A 16782-nucleotide genomic window follows, 5' to 3' on the forward strand; every position below is an offset into this window, starting at 1 on the left:
AAACCATCTTTAAAAAAACGTTTAATACGCTGTTTTTTATTTTGACGTTTTTTTGGCGTTTTTAACACAATGACATGATGACAGATTATTGATAAGGGATGAGGGATGCTATCTATAACAATTGACTATTATAATTTACTAGCTGATCCTGTGCACTTCGTTGCCCGGAAACCAATAACTATTATTAAAATAACTTCAAAACCCATGGCAACCAAAGGACATAAAATACAGACAAACAGATAGACAAACACTCAATTTAATACAAATAGACATAAAAAACGTTTAAAACGCTGTTTTTTTGGCGTTTTTATAAAAAAAAAGGTGTTTTTTCCAGCCCTGTATAATGCCGAAATGAGTTCCTCGGTAATTTTTAAAATGTTATATATTTTTAATAAAATGAAAAAATATAATGAATACAATGATAATTAATATTAATTAAATAACACAGCAATAAAATTAACAAAGAATAACACAGAAATTTTTGTTATCCTCATCGAATGTTATAATTTGTTGGTCAAAGTATTTTTCTTTGCACCAACTGATTGTATTCAAGGTAAGTTCATCTAGGTACAAACAAAAATAATTTTGATCAAACATTATTTTTTTTGTTTCGTTAAGTGTCTAATTATTTATAAGGTTTTTTTTGTATTAATAAATTATATTGCTGATTTTAAGGACACTTAACAATCATTTTCTATATAAGATAACTGAGCAATAAGTTTTTGCGCCAGAACAATTAAAACATTAATTGTTGGTATCTATACAATGTAAACAGAGCTAAAACTAATCTTTTAAGCTTGTATAAACGTTTAGGGAATGGTTCAATTGTAAAAGTTTTCTCTTGCCCCATGGGAGGAGGTTTAAAGAGGGGTACGGAGAGGAGGCATCATTCCAATTATAATAATTTACATTTTCTATCCCTCTACTTATTTTGGTCCACATTGGCTACTGATTATATTTTGTACATAATACACACCATGACATTTTCAAATGCAATGTTTTCTGCAATTATGGATTCTTTGAAGTAACCTACCGTATTACTTATACTAAAATTAATCACTTTAAAATAAATATAAATATATCATAAAAATACCGGGAATTATTTATTATAGGGTTACAGATAGTATTCGCTCAGAATCGTAATTAATATGCAATGATTTATCATTGGACTCAAATTTAATCAAAATACATTACAGTGACCAGTGTTGAGGATTATCTGGATAAAATAAATACACAATATCTATTTATCTTATCTAGATAAATACAACTGGTATCTGATTATCTGCAGATAATAATATAATATTTTTATTCATTTCACTTGATTTTTTCCGTTTTTCTATAACTTTTAATACTTATCAGAATTTTAAAACAACGCCCCATATGCCACAATTAGTTAACAAGACATCATCCAAATTGCAAAAGGGAAGTTAAGGGAAGAACTGTGCGCTTTTGTATTTTAATACCTATTCCCAGCTAACTAAATAATATTTTTTAAAAAAAGGTGAAATATTTTAATTCCAACTGACACAAACATGCATTTTTTTTCTTATTTATCTGAACATAAATAAATATTATTATTAATAATTTTGCACAAGAATACGTACTCGTCTCTCTCATCGTTCTGAAAATCGTTCGTTGAGCCTCGAAGAATAGTTCTGTAACAGCTAAAATAAATAATTGTTCAACTTAAAATATTTTTTATTAAGATGAGTGACATGTCGCTTGCGCATCACTATTGTTAGTAATTTTTATATTTTTTTGTAAGACAGTTGGTCGTACATAATTTGCACATCAATATTATTTAGCAACAGAACTGAAAAAAAAAGGTGTACCTATATCCAAAATTACAAGTTGTTTCCTAAATGTCTAGTGGTATCTATCATTTACAACGAGCCCCTGAACGTCAAAAACATTAGCCAAGTATTGCTTTATAATATAATTTTACTCTTTTTTTACTTTATTAATTTTTATTCAAACTATATATATTATGAATTTTTCAATATTTGTATTTTAACTATGACTTTAATGTGCCTGATTTTTCTGTACACTAAAGTAATAACATCTTGCTCGAATAAATCCAAACTACTTTATCAAGTTCCAAGATTATTGAATTTTGGATTGAGTTTATACATTTTTTTTAGTAAATGATTTTAATGTTTTGCCTAGATCATTGACTGCATTAACTAATTGAGTTTGGGTAGGTGACTTAATTTAATTCATCGTATTTGAAATTTAATTTATTTTGAACTCCATTGTGAACTAATTTTCATTGTATTGTACATTATAATACTATTCAACCCATGTCAATTATAGTCAAAAACTAGTAGGTATACAAAAATAATACTATATAATATTATCGTAATGCACTAATGCGATAAGAAAGCGGTTACGAACAGCACTACCACAAATTACATCTGAATAGTTTCAATTCACAGATTATACCAGGGGTATCAATTGTATCATACTCTCCCAAATCCATGGATCATACCTAATGTTATTTGAAAAAAATCGGGGAAATGTCCTTGAATTCATGGGCACTACCATTTTGATATTTATCTTAGTCGAAATCATTATTATATGACGCGATAGCTTTTAATACATAATCATATGAATTGGTTTAATTAATACATTTTGATAATGTCTATTGTACAAAAATATTTGTTCGTAACAACACAGTGACAACACACGTGTAGGTATCTCTATTATAGGTAATCGTTTATTTGGTGTTGATGTTATCGAGCGATCAGGTATGTCGCATCTATATTGTTTTGTGATTATACTAATGGATTAGGATAAATGTGTACCTATTGGTGTAACCATGTATAAGGTATACATTTTAAAACGTTTGTATTTATAATTGTTCATGTTTGTTGCCTCACTGGGTGATTACGCTAGTTAGAATTCTGGGGCGTGGATGGTGACCTAACCAACTTATTAAAATATGTGACTTGGTGTGGTCGTGTGGTGCGCTGGTTGCATTCAGTCGTGAAATTTGTTCTGAATGGAAGCACTAGCCGGTATCACTAGGTTGTGACCAGATGGGTGATCAGTGACCAGTGACCACCCGGGTTTTTAGTGACAAATCCTTGCCATACATACACGCACGTGTTCCAATCCAACTGTACCCCCTTCAAACAGCTATAATTGCCATAATACTAGGTATATATTATATTATTTAGATCAATAAAAATAAATATATATATATATTAATTAATAGGTAATTTTATAATAACTAGAATAATGTTTTGACGCGGTCCCGCGTAATAGCTGTTTGAATTCAAATAGCCTCTTACGCGGAAAGCCGCGCAACGCTTCTCAAACAAACCGCCAGTCGACGACGGACGACGCCGGCGCGCGACACCCGCGCTGTGAACCGTCGGCCGGCCGTTGGGTGAACCGGATTGTAATGTCACTAGTTTACCATCGACGACCCGCACAAGACGGACACACACACGTCCCCGGCCAATCGTCTTTTTTCTTTTTTTTTTTGATTTTTCTCGTTTTTTCTGGACTCGTTCTCGTACTCGTATAACCAGAATAACCCGAGGCCACAATAACATTGTTTTTTTTGTTCACCAGCAATAAAGTCAACCCTCACAGTGCAAAAGTTGTGTTTTCTTTTTTTTTTTTTTTGTCGTGTAAACCTTTTCACTTCAACATCACCTCACCCACGCGGCACCCAATAGGTCCGCATCAACTGGCTCCCCGTACAGGAATCACCGGTAAGTGAAAACTTATTAACTTACCCCTTACTACCACCATCATATACCCTTCACGTTGCGCGACTTGGAAAAAAGTCCCCGACGCGATCCGACAAAAACGTGGTTAGCTGGCGAAAACGGAAAAACCGGCGTTACGTAATATATTACATAAGGATGTAACGACCAGCCGCGCCGCCCGATTTACGGACGCACCGACTACACCGCGCGCGACGCTCCAAAGTCCACACACACACGACGTAGGTAGGTAGGAACGCAAGAGCGCGAGAGGGCCACACCAGCACCACCACCGATAACGTCAACACGCGATTACCTGGGACAGAAATACCACATAATCGGACTGCCGCCGCTCAAAGCGACAGCCGCCGTCTTCCTTAATCGCAGTAGTGGGCCGGATAACGCACACACGCGCATCCGTGACAACACTCTGCGAAAACCGGTTACTGTGATCGCCCGGCTAGCGCAATAACAAAACAATAACAACCCACTGACCTACATTCCGTACGCAAATAAACACCGATAAACGGTCAACACAGCTGATCGAAGGAACGCGACGACCGTTCCACTGACAACAGCCACATTTTATATTTTCCCGTACACAACACCGGAAAAACAACCGGACGTCATGCCGGGAAAATATATTAATGAGTTGACCGCCGCGGAGTTGCGCTACGAATGCAGGCAGCGCGAGTTGTCGGATACGGGCGCGAAGGATGATCTCGAAATCCGGTTGATACAACATTTCACGGACCTGAACCTACAGGCCAACGAAGTCCGGTTTCCATCTATGGAACCCGCTGGACATACCGGAAACAACCTGCCAACAGGTCAGATGCTTGACGCCGGACAAAGGGAAAACCAACCGGTCGAATCATCACCCGTCCAGCCATCGAACATCACCACCAATAAACCACCCACACCCACACACCAACAGGCTATGGACATGATTCAAGCGAGTCGTTCCATAATTAAGGAAGTACGGCAAGCGGCGGAAAACTCGGCGCATGGGCACAGTCTGGAATCGCGACTGACCATGCTCGAGGACTGCATGACCCGCTTTGGCGACGACCAACGCCGCATTGCAGAGACAATGCGACGCCTGGAAATGGGTATGGCACGCCAAGCACCGGAACACCAACCTGAAGGGACAGCACCGACCCGCCCCCACCACACAGTATCATCGGACCACACGGAATACGGTACGAGGTACTCCGCGGCGCGCGAACCGCCGTCCGCGGGTATCCAGCACGCTGACCGTTCGGTACGATTCGATGACACACAAAATTTATACCATGCCCCCTCCTCCACACACACCTATGCGTCACAACAATCGACGCTGATACCATACGACGACGTATGTGCAGCGAAACATTCGCTGCCGGAGTTCCTCGGAACAACGCCTGAGGACCCGGTACGATTCATACACAAGGCGGAATCGATATTGTACCAAACGCGTATATAGTCGAGCCAACGAGAGAGTACTATTCCTTCGCGCATCCAAATGATCGAGCTCCGCGGTTTCGTACCCAAATTTCTCCCACTCTACCATCTAGTTGCCGCCGTAAATACCCCCACTCACTAAACGGCGGCTGTCGACTAATTCCACGGCCGCCGCCAACCACTGGTTGTATACACCGGCTCAAGTAACACACCACCCAAAAAAAAATAACAGCTGGCGTCTGCCGTAGTGCCGAACCTATTATGTACCTAATACAGCAACAATACAAATAAATAATAATGTGTGTGTAATATCAATATTTTAATTATGCATTTATTTATTTTAACAAAAATGTCCAATTGTGCATTACATAATTTTTATACACATAACAAAATCATTAAATTACAAAAAAAAATTATAATAAAAAAAATATTTGAATGATAAAAAATAAAATACAAAGAAATCAATCCGAATCGAAGTCTGATTCCGAACAACTCGTATCACCTGTTATCGTCATGATATGACGTCCTTCTGCTTGGGGAAGTTCGTCAAATACTTCATCTGTTATATGTTCAATGTTCAAAAACTTTTCTTCCTCCTTGACGACATGTCCCACAAAATTCGTCCACATTTCCGCTGTCACATGTTCCACGCCTTTTTTTAATAACTCCAGTACATCCTTTATTTTAAACGTATTATTATGTGTCCGGACATAGCTTTTTACAGAAGACCACGCGAGCTCGATAGGGTTTAGCTCGCAGTGGTATGGGGGTAATCGCAATACGATTTTGCCATTGTCTTTTGCGTACTCGTCTATTACGTACTTGTCGTATTGGTTTTTTATTTTTTTAACTTTTATTAATAAATCATGTTTGACTATTGGATGGTTAACGATTTCACCTTTCATTTCAAGCCAATCGATAATATCTTTTTTTTTCCAAGACATAGTTGGTATTTTGCATTTCTTTACGGAGTGATACGAAGCATTATCCATCACTATGACGGCGTTTTCTTTTAATAGTGGTAGAATTCGTACAAACCATTCATAGAATGTATCGCCATTCATCTCGTCATGGTAGTCCGTAGAATTGGTCTTTGATTCGAAACACAAAAGACCCCCCGGGACAAAACCATCTGTCGACCCGATGTGTAACACGATGAGACGCTTACCTTTTCCCGAGGGTTCTTTTTGTCCTGTGGTTAGGCCTTTGAGGAATGCATCTCGTGATGAATTTATTGTGGTATCGGTCCACGTTCTACTGTGTGTCTCGCCTGCGTTGACCCACGTTTCGTCCAAATAATAAATTGGTCTGTTTTGCTCTCTATAATGCTTTATTTTGACCAAATAACTTCGGCGCCAAGTTATTAAATCTTCTCTTTCGAGTAGTGCACTATTACGTTGTTTTTTTACGTATTGAAATTGTAAATCTTTCAACACTTTTTGAAATGACGACCGCTTAATGTTTGGAAGTGTTTCATCTTCATTAATGGCGATTAACATTTTATCGACTGTTGGTACTTCGCGGTTCCTCCAAAAATTGTGTATTTTCTGTCTTATTGCATTTTTATCGAATTCATCGATTTTTTCGATAATTGTAGGTCGAATTTTTTTCTTGTTCGGCGATGTAATTGTACCTTGATTCTTATACTCCGATAATATGTTTTGAACTGACCGCTGTCCTATACCCGAAGATTTTGAGATATCGACGATCATTTCTCTTAAGGTCATTCGAGGGCTGTCAGGATTTTCAAGCTGGTGTTTAACTATTTTCTTATATAAATTGACAATAATTTTCCTTTGACCAGTGCCGATGAACTAAAAAAAAATTAAAATTTAAGAATTTAAGAATTTAAAAAATAGTATAAAAAAAATAAAAAAAAAAATAGTAAAAATACAAACACTTACTTTTCCACATGGATTTTTTTTGGAAGGAGACACAGCTGCGACATCCATATTGTACTTATTGTTATACGTAAAACTATTAAACAATTGTTAAGTAAAAAACGTAAAAAAAGTTAAATAAAACCGTATAAAACACCGGGGTGCGCGAAAAAACAAAAATGTTGTGTTTAAAATATCGGAGATGCTATTATAGTTCACGCTGTATACAAACACTGTCACCGTTTCCTGGTCGGCGGCGGCGACGGTGGTGGCAGCAGCGTCGGCGATGGTGGCGACATCGGTGTCGGCGGCCAGCGTTGACGGCGGCCAGCAGTTAGGGAGTTTTAGTGGTGGGAATGCGCGAGAACGGGTGAGTTTTGGTCGCCGCCCAATAGTACTCTCTCGTTGGCTCGACTATAGATAGGTCGGCCTGGACTAATATTGTCACGCAGCAGCTGAAGGGTGCAGCCAGTACATGGTGGAACACCATCAGACTACTGGACCTCACCTGGGATGAGTTCCGCGCCGAATTTTTAGAAAAATTCGACAACGTGGAAATACAATCACGACTGCGGGCCGAGATAGTATCCGTCCGACAAACACAAACGCAATCGCTTACGGAGTTCGTGACACAAAAAAACCAACTCGCGCGCCGCGTCAATACCGGGCTATCTGAAACACAGCTAGTCGGTACGATAGCCGGTCTAACGCGCAACGAATACCGCACGTATATACGATTGCAGAGACCAGTGACTTTCGGAGACCTCCGCCGGGTAGCTGGAATCCTGGAATACACACCAGACGAAACGCCCACACAACAACAGCAGAAACCGGCGTACAAAACATATTCCCAAACCCGCCCGCCCCAACCGAAGCCATAACCGCGTACACGGGACGGTACTGCAGATAAACCGCAACCGCCCAACCCGTGCAGGTACTGTGGAGGTCCTCACTGGAACAGTGACTGCCCCGGGAACACGCCGCGTACGGGAAACGGTAAATGAGTCGACGGACAATTGTCCACGCCGCCGCCTCAAACACACACACATACACACACAACCACGCCACCACACACAACGCTCGGCAATACAGACGGGGATATAACTATCAAACGCCCATCGATAAACTCGGCGTCATCAGATATATCACCCATCAAAAAAATTAAAATTCCGTTAAGTAGCAGGTCATCATCACCACACACAACGACCCCTACTACGGAATTAACACGTACTCATACGGTACACACCCATAGCACAGAGGTAACCGAAACGGATGCTCTGGTAATGGCGGTGCAAACCGCTCCCCATGGTACCGATAACGCGGTTAAGAACCAGTTACCCAGCTATACATCACAACCACCGTCGAATAACGCTAAACGTGTATGCCCCGACAAAATTCCGACCCCCGCGGTCGAACTCGAATTTAGGTCAGGCCCCGTAACAGCTCTACTCGACTCACAAGCACAAAAATCGTATGTAAGCCCGAACACAGCACATAAATATGGCACACCCCCACACGGACAACCAACTCAGGTACGAATGGCGGACGGACATACCACAATGACAAGTGGTACCTCCACATTCGTAGCCAGAATCGGAGACCTCACGGTCACCTTCAACGCAGCCATTCTGGAAAATTTGTACTGCGACATGCTCCTAGGTCACGACTTTCTCGTACAAAACGAAGTCACCTGGGACTACACAACGAGCACTATCCATTTAGGTTCGGATAGGAGAACAACAGCGTGCTGGAAAGGGCGGACACCCACCCCAACCCCAGCACTAGATGTCGACAAATTAACAATAAACGGTGACCACCACACACGCGCGAAACTCGCCGAAGTAGTATGCAACTATCCGGACGTATTCAACGGTAGGGTAGGACGCACCAGGTTAATTGAACACGACATTCTTCTCAAAAACCAAACACCCATAGCACTCAAACCATATCCCTACCCACCGGTAAAACAGGCCACAATCGACACCATGATACCGGACATGGAAGAGCAGGGACTGGTAGAACAGAGCACATCCTCGTGGGCCGTACCCATCGTCCTAGCAAAAAAGAAAGACGGCTCACCCCGACTATGCATTGATTATAGGCGGCTCAATGGTATCACTGAGTCCGACGCTTACCCAATGCCCGACCTCAATACGCTGATACGTCAGATGAGAGGCGCAAAAGTATTCAGCGTCCTGGACCTTAAGTCGGGTTACTGGCAGGTCCCACTTAACCAAAACGCGCGAAAATACACGGCATTCCGGACGCGTCGGGCCTATACCAATTCCGAGTCCTCCCCTTCGGCCTCAAAAACAGCCCCATGACCTTCGTGCGATTAATGGACGAAGTCCTGAGGGGGTACCTGGACAAGTTCGTCCGCGTATATCTAGACGATATAGTGGTGTTTTCGAACACTGTGGACGAACACCAGTGCCACTTGGACAAAGTTCTAGAACGTCTACAGAGACACGGGCTCACATGCAACCCCGAAAAGTGCAAACTCGGAGCCACCAAAATTTCATTTCTCGGACACCTAGTCACCTCCGAAGGAATAGACAAACAACCGGAGAAACTAGAGGGCATCATAAACTACCCCCCACCAATCAAACTGAGGGACCTACGGAAGTTCCTGGGTGTTTGCAACTGGTACAGCCAGTTTGTCGACAACTACGTGGACACCATAGCACCCCTAACGAATAGACTTAAACAGGGGACCAAATGGTCGTGGACCGAAACCGAACAGGCCGTATTTACCAAAATAAAACGCGCCCTGTACGATTCGCCAAAACTGTCGACGCCAGATTACGGAAAACCGTTTTGCCTACAAACCGATGCTAGTGAAATAGGAGCAGGTGCCGTCATTTTCCAACGGGGTGACAGCCCGGACGAAAGGTGGATAATCAACTACGCAAGCAAAAAGTTTAGTGATACGCAAACAAGGTACGCCGCGGTAGAACGCTAGTGCCTCGCGATAATCTGGGCAACTGACAAGTTGAGACCATACCTAGAGGCCCGCCGCTTTGACCTATTCACCGACAACTCGGCACTCACATGGCTCCACCGAGCCAAAAACACAAATTCCAAGTTAACCAGGTGGGCACTACAGCTGGCTAACCTGGACTACAAAACCACACATGTGCCCGGCGTACAGAAAGAGGCGCCGGACATGCTATCCCGCAACCCAACCACCGGGCCACCGGTAGACGAGGAACACCTCGAGGAACGACTAGTAGGAGTACCCACCTCACCACTCACCACTGCTACTAGCTCACCGGCCGACAATCTGTTCGCCACGACGGACCCGGCTAACACCACTAGTGGTCCCACAATCACACACGCCATGCTCGTTACATGGCAGGCCAATGACCCCAATACACGAGACACAGCGCACAACATGACAACGGACGACCCAGCGCACAATACCGGAAGTACCACGGATAAAAAAAATAAATACATTTTTACCGACGGTCTTCTGCGGATAAAATTGGGCGAACACACACCGTAGTCATCCCAAAGGACAAGTCGCAGAACGTGATCTGGACATACCACGATCACGTACTTGCAAACCACCCGGGCTGGAAAGAAACGTACAGAGCGGTAAAACAACGGTTTTTTTGGAAAGGACAAAAAAACGACATCCGACTGTACGTCAAGTCATGTCACATATGCGTGTGTACCAAACCACTGAACACGCGCGCAGCCACCAGAATACTTTGACACCCCTGGGAGGTGGTTAGCACAGACCTCATGGGCCCCTACCCGCGTACGAGTAGGGGAAAACAATACATACTGGTCGCCACGGATCTGTTTAGTAGATGGACCGAGGCATACCCCCTCGGAACAGCCACTACAAAAACAATAACCGAAACGCTTGAACGAGAATTCTTTTCACGTTTCGGATACCCCCGTGTGTGCTTAAGCGATAACGGCCCACAGTTCGTAGCAAACGATATGCGTAAAGCGATCGAACAGTGGGGGGCCGAGGGCTGGACAACTCCGGTATATCACCCGAGGGCCAACCCAGTCGAACGCCGTAACCAGGAATTAAAAAAAGGTCTACGCGCGCTACTCATCGACGGCAACCACAACACCTGGGACACCAAGCTAGCCCCCATTCTTTTTTCGATCAGGAACAGGCGTAACGACCGGACAGGATATCCACCATCGGTACTCGTCCTCGGGAGAGAGGGCAAAAGGCCGGGGGACTGGATACTGTCGCGGACAGCGGACAACCCGATCGAACAAATAAACATGGCTAGGGTGAGTCGCGAAAACAATGTACTGACCGCACCACCGGTAACAGGTGGGCCGACGGACACAAAGTACAAAACAGGTGACACGGTGTACTACAAGGCACACCACCTGTCAAACGCGCACAAAAAATTTCACGCTGGCTTCGCACCGAAATGGTGGGGACCGGTAAAGCTACACAAACGCGTAGGAAAAGGTGTGTTCACCACAGACCAACAGCCAGCACGCAAAATTCACGTGTCCTGCCTAAAACGCGCGAACACCGCAGCGCCCAAAACACCCCCCACCCAACCACCATCCCAACCATAAATCCACAATAGCATTTGGTGTACATAATTTCAGTCGGAATAGCACCACACCAACAATGGAGCGTCAACCACCGACGACACCCAGCACCCTCCAACAAGCGGCGGAACTGCTGGAACGCAGCCAGCAGCTGCTGAGGTCGGCCAGCTTGGAGGAGGGCACCAACACCACCACGGCGGCACGGGTACGCCAGATGACCACGGCGCAGTTGCAGCGGGACCCGGTACTGTGGGCCGCCTACACGCGTGGGTGGGAAGACCGGACCGTCGTGTTCCAAAGGGCGACGAGCGGCGAACCCGCAACCGCAATGCGGCTCAATAGGTCGCGCAGCCCCAGACGCGTGACTCGACCGACGGCCACGGCACGACCGGCAGCCGCAGCACGACCCGAACTCGACCGGCGCCACCAACGACAACAAGTCGGGCACCGGCGAGACTGCCACCCCACCCACTGATGGAGAGACCGGTACCAGCGCCAAGGACGTCGACCATCCCGCCTCCAGGAACGCCCGTCAACCCGCTGCCAATAAGGGACACCACCACCGACACAACACCACCGGCTTCACTTAACGCCCGCCAGCGCCGGAACAAGCAGCGGATGCGGGAATACAAGGCGAAGCAGACGTCCCAGCAACACCGCTTAGAAAAACCGGCGTCAACACCAGCCCCCGTCCCGCCACAGCCAGAGCCTGCGACACCAGACCTCACCGTGGTCACGGTACCAGTAGTGACTAACACTTCCGGAGCAACCGGAACCTCGGAAAAACTAACAGCCGCGACCCCTCAAACCGCGGATATGGAAATATCCCCGGAAGAGGAGGCGGACCTGTTAGGTGAGACGGACGCAGGCATGGCTGGAACTGAAGACATGGAGGTCAGCCTCATGTACTTCAGTCCCCCCACGTCCCCTCAACATGCCTAGACACCACCAGGGCCACTCCCGCTGAACACAGCTGGAAAAGCGTACCCACGGACAGGTGTCCACCACAACCACCCTCCACACACACCCTTTGACGACACCGGCAACGGCCGGAACACCACCGCCGTTGGCGGTTTGGGGGGGGGAGTATGACGCGGTCCCGCGTAATAGCTGTTTGAATTCAAATAGCCTCTTACGCGGAAAGCCGCGCAACGCTTCTCAAACAAACCGCCAATCGACGACGGATGACGCCGGCGCGCGACACCCGCGCTGTGAACCGTCGGCCGGCCGTTGGGTGAACCGGATTGTAATGTCACTAGTTTACCATCGACGACCCGCACAAGACGGACACACACACGTCCCCGGCCAATCGTCTTTTTTCTTTTTTTTTTGATTTTTCTCGTTTTTCTGGACTCGTTCTCGTACTCGTATAACCAGAATAACCCGAGGCCACAATCACATTGTTTTTTTTGTTCACCAGCAATAAAGTCAACCCTCACAGTGCAAAAGTTGTGTTTTCTTTTCTTTTTTTTTTTTGTCGTGTAAACCTTTTCACTTCAACATCACCTCACCCACGCGGCACCCAATAGGTCCGCATCAGTTTAATATGCAATGTTTTCGGTAATCATTAATTCACACTATTATATTACTAAAATAAAATTAATTTATTTATATTATACAAGTTAATTTTGTGATTTATCATTAAATTCAAATTTTACATATCCAATTCAGTTAACTGCACAGTTACGAAGTATACTCTAAGCCTATTAGCATGATTATTATAAATACTATATGGTATTTATAATCAATGCTATTATACAACATAGTGACTTCCGTGGTTTTTTAAGCATGGTTGATGGTTCTAACTTCTAAACTTAACTCTTTTAATAAAAGTATATCAATAATTTTTAGATTATGAATATAGTAAGACACTTTTATTATTTATTATACAATAATATAATAATTAATATTATGATTCATGTGGATTTCTTACCGTGCCATTTGCATTTATCTATAACAAGTATTAACAGCAGAAAAGATACGTTATTAATGTAATAGGTACTCACGGAACAATAGAAAAATATGGTTAGTTTTTTTAGTATTATTAAGAGAACAATAATATTATACTATATATAATATTATAATTCGATTCCTAGAAAAAAAGGTTTACTTAAGTCTTAACTTTGTTATTACTTTTCAAAACAATAGTTTTCAGTGTAACTACAAAACAAAATAAGAAAATGTTAATTAAATATATATATATGCTTGCTGATCCCCCGCACCTTGTTGCCCATAAAAAATTACAACACTTAAAAAAATTGTGATTGTTCAACTCCTTTCGGGTGTAACTCGTTGCAATAAGTGCAACTCAGACATCCTGGTAGGCAATGCGCGAAAATTCGGTTTGATGCATGCTTGCACCTGATCTGCCCGATAACCAATGTCAACCAATAGAATAATAAATACTTATTTTTACTATAACCAATAACAACCATTTATAAACAGTTGATGAACTTTTTTAAAGCATGTCTTGTCAAAAGGGCCCAATAGGTTCTTAATCCGGCCTTGCTCAAAGTGCCATAATAGTTATGTACCTTTGTGCTTATAAATAAACTAATATAATGTTATCTTACGTGATTAAGATTACTTTTTAGTAATAATTAAATTAAAACTTAAAATAACTATAATTTAATAATAAATGATATTCATCTTGTTCATGTCAAAGTGTCAAACCACTTTTAGATAAAAATATGAATTCTTCAGTAGGAGGTACCATACTGTATAATATTATTAAAAACTATTAAAAGGCAACTAATATTTGAAGCGTTTATATATTTTAAATATAATCAATATTTAACCTACAGTGCCCAAATGTAAATGGGCACTGTATACAATGCCCAGACAATGTTACCTTATTCAAACTTTGCCCTCGAAAATCAGGCATTGTGCACAATATCTTACTTTGCCCGAATTTTCCTTCGCACCACGTTTAAACTCAGATTATTGTAAAAAAAATTTTCTGCCTAGTGAAAATTAAAAATTATTTTTGTGCCTATTGTTTTTACATTTTCCAGTTCTTTTCGTTACAACAAAATAAAATAAAAAATATTAATTATAATTATATATTGTTCAAGATGTTAAAGTACATCCTTTGAAACCCGTCAAAACTTAAATGATTGTAAAACATTTTTTTTTCTACCAATTGAAAATTAAAAGCTAGATTTGTAACCTATAGTTTTTACCTCTGTTTTGAAAAACTTCATTTACTACAAAACAAAATAATAAAATGTTCATTATAGTTAATAATTATTCCTTAATTATTGTAAAAGTCTCCTTAGAAATGCATTAAAACTTAGATGGTTTTAAATATTTAAATTAAAAACTAGCTCTGAGATCAATAGCCAATAGAGCAAGAAATATTTACAAACTTATCATTCCTTTATAGGGCAGGGGTAAGCAGGTGTATAACCTAACCTAGTAATTCAGGGCTACAGTTAAAAATAAATAGATAAAAATAGATATTTAAAACAAAAAGATTTAATTGTGTCTTTCATATTTAAAATAGGTACCTACCTACTACATAGTACATACTTTTTTAACTATTTATTTTATACAACATCTGAGCTCTATTGAATATTTATGTTTAATTTACTAGTGAAAAATAATTAATTAAGTTACATTTAATCTATATAAATAACGTTCTTACGTAAATTATATGACAAAACAGCGTTTTCGTATATATTGTCCTCTAATAAATACATACAAAAATCGTATTATATTTTTCAAGCATTTATTACATTTTATTAGTATGTTATTTTATGAGTTATATTTCTCATTAATGTATAATAAGTAATGATATTTGATTATCAACGCAATGATGGTGTCAGAATAATTTGTTTTAAACAAGATTCTCAGTGGGTATTTTGTATACAGTTCATGATTATTTTCCTACAAAAATAATGTACCTACCAATAATTATTCTTTTCAATCACAAAAAGACTAAATTTTAGAATCTGATCGGAGCCAAAAATATATTAATTTTACAATGATGTGTTTTTAACCTAATTTGTATTTTTTGTCTGTCTGTTATTAGTTAAAATAATTAAGGAAAACAAGTTAAAGAAAAACGGGAATTTTTACGCGTTTTGATTTGTATTGAACTGTATACAGACATTTTCAGTTTCAAATTTTTTTAGTTTTTATTTCTTTGAATGTCAATACAATTTGTTGTGTAAAAAAGCTTGAACATTTAATACAAGGCTCTCAAAATATAGTTACAATGACATTTGATAAAGTTTAAATGTTTACAAATACCTAAAAATAGTGAGTGTGCAAATTATTTTGAGTCAGAAATTCATGAAAATTTCTCTTTTTAAATCTTAGATTTGAAAATATAATACAAGACTCCTCATCAATTTGTCTTCTTTTATCAAAACAAAATGCCTACAAGAAAGTCAAATTAAATTTTTATTTTGAAGTTCATATTTTTACAATCGTTTTCTCATGTAGTCATTTTGTTATTTTGTTGTTATTCAAAAATGAATAATCGTAAATATATGACAATTTCACTGAATGTTTATATTCTCATTTTTCTTATTTCTCATTAATGTATAGTAATAAGTAATGATATTTGATTACCAACGCAATAATGGTGTCAGAATAATTTTAGATTCTGAGTTAAGCGATGAATGTGTTGATTTTATAATGATGTGTGTTTTTTTTATTTTTTTTTTTGTGTCTGTCATCACCTTTTAGGACTATAAAAATGCTTGGATTTTCTTCAACAGTAACTTTTCTGATAGGAAAATGAATCTAGTTGGTACTTTGGGGGGGTCAAAAGTAAATGGTGGTTTTCAAAACAAAAGAAAAATTAAGGAAAAACGGGAAATTTTACTCTAAATCAAATGACCGTAGGTACATTAAATTTTGACTGAACGTTTATATTAGCATTTTCTATACACCATAACATTTTCCAAGTACTTTGACTTATTTTGAGCTGTTTACGGACATTTTCAGTTTCCATTTTTTTTAGTTTTTTTTTTCTATAAATATCAATAAAATTTAATCTGTTGGGTAAAATAGCCTGAAAATTTAATAGAAGGCTCCTAGTTGATTGTTTCAAAGGCAGATGAAAAAAATTAAAAATCCTTAGTCACAGTTTTTATTTATAAGCATTTGAAGTTAAAATCTTGACAAAATACGGAAAAATCGCGAAAATTAACAAATTATTTTGAGTTGAGAATTCATAAAAATTTTTCTTTTTAAAT

The 16782-nt window shown here is 40.4% G+C and overlaps 1 protein-coding gene and 1 long non-coding RNA gene across 2 annotated transcripts; both read right to left on the reverse strand.

The window, feature by feature from the left end:
- Nucleotides 1-546: 546 nt before the first annotated feature.
- On the reverse strand, nt 547-14784 carry LOC132950555 (uncharacterized). Its single transcript, XR_009665222.1, has 5 exons — nt 14758-14784; nt 13709-13735; nt 13509-13526; nt 1605-1664; nt 547-563 (listed from the first exon to the last, which is right to left on the reverse strand). It is a non-coding gene; the product is annotated as an uncharacterized LOC132950555 (long non-coding RNA).
- Nucleotides 5621-7194, reverse strand: LOC132950565 (uncharacterized). The gene is made up of 2 exons (XM_061022081.1): nt 7064-7194; nt 5621-6973 (listed from the first exon to the last, which is right to left on the reverse strand). Exons 1-2 carry the CDS (start codon nt 7109-7111, stop codon nt 5621-5623), a joined length of 1401 nt encoding a protein of 466 aa, XP_060878064.1. The 5' UTR covers nt 7112-7194.
- Nucleotides 14785-16782: the final 1998 nt, after the last annotated feature.

Source organism: Metopolophium dirhodum, chromosome 8, assembly GCF_019925205.1.
Source record: "Metopolophium dirhodum isolate CAU chromosome 8, ASM1992520v1, whole genome shotgun sequence".
Classification (NCBI taxonomy): domain Eukaryota; kingdom Metazoa; phylum Arthropoda; class Insecta; order Hemiptera; family Aphididae; genus Metopolophium; species Metopolophium dirhodum.

Coding starts and splice junctions, on each gene's coding strand:
- LOC132950565 (XM_061022081.1), bottom strand. CDS start 7,111: ATGGATGTCGCAGCTGTGTCTCCTTCCAAAAAAAATCCATGTGGAAAA. Junction 6,974..7,063: donor AAAAAAATCCATGTGGAAAA/GTAAGTGTTTGT, acceptor ATTTTTTTTTAG/TTCATCGGCACTGGTCAAAG.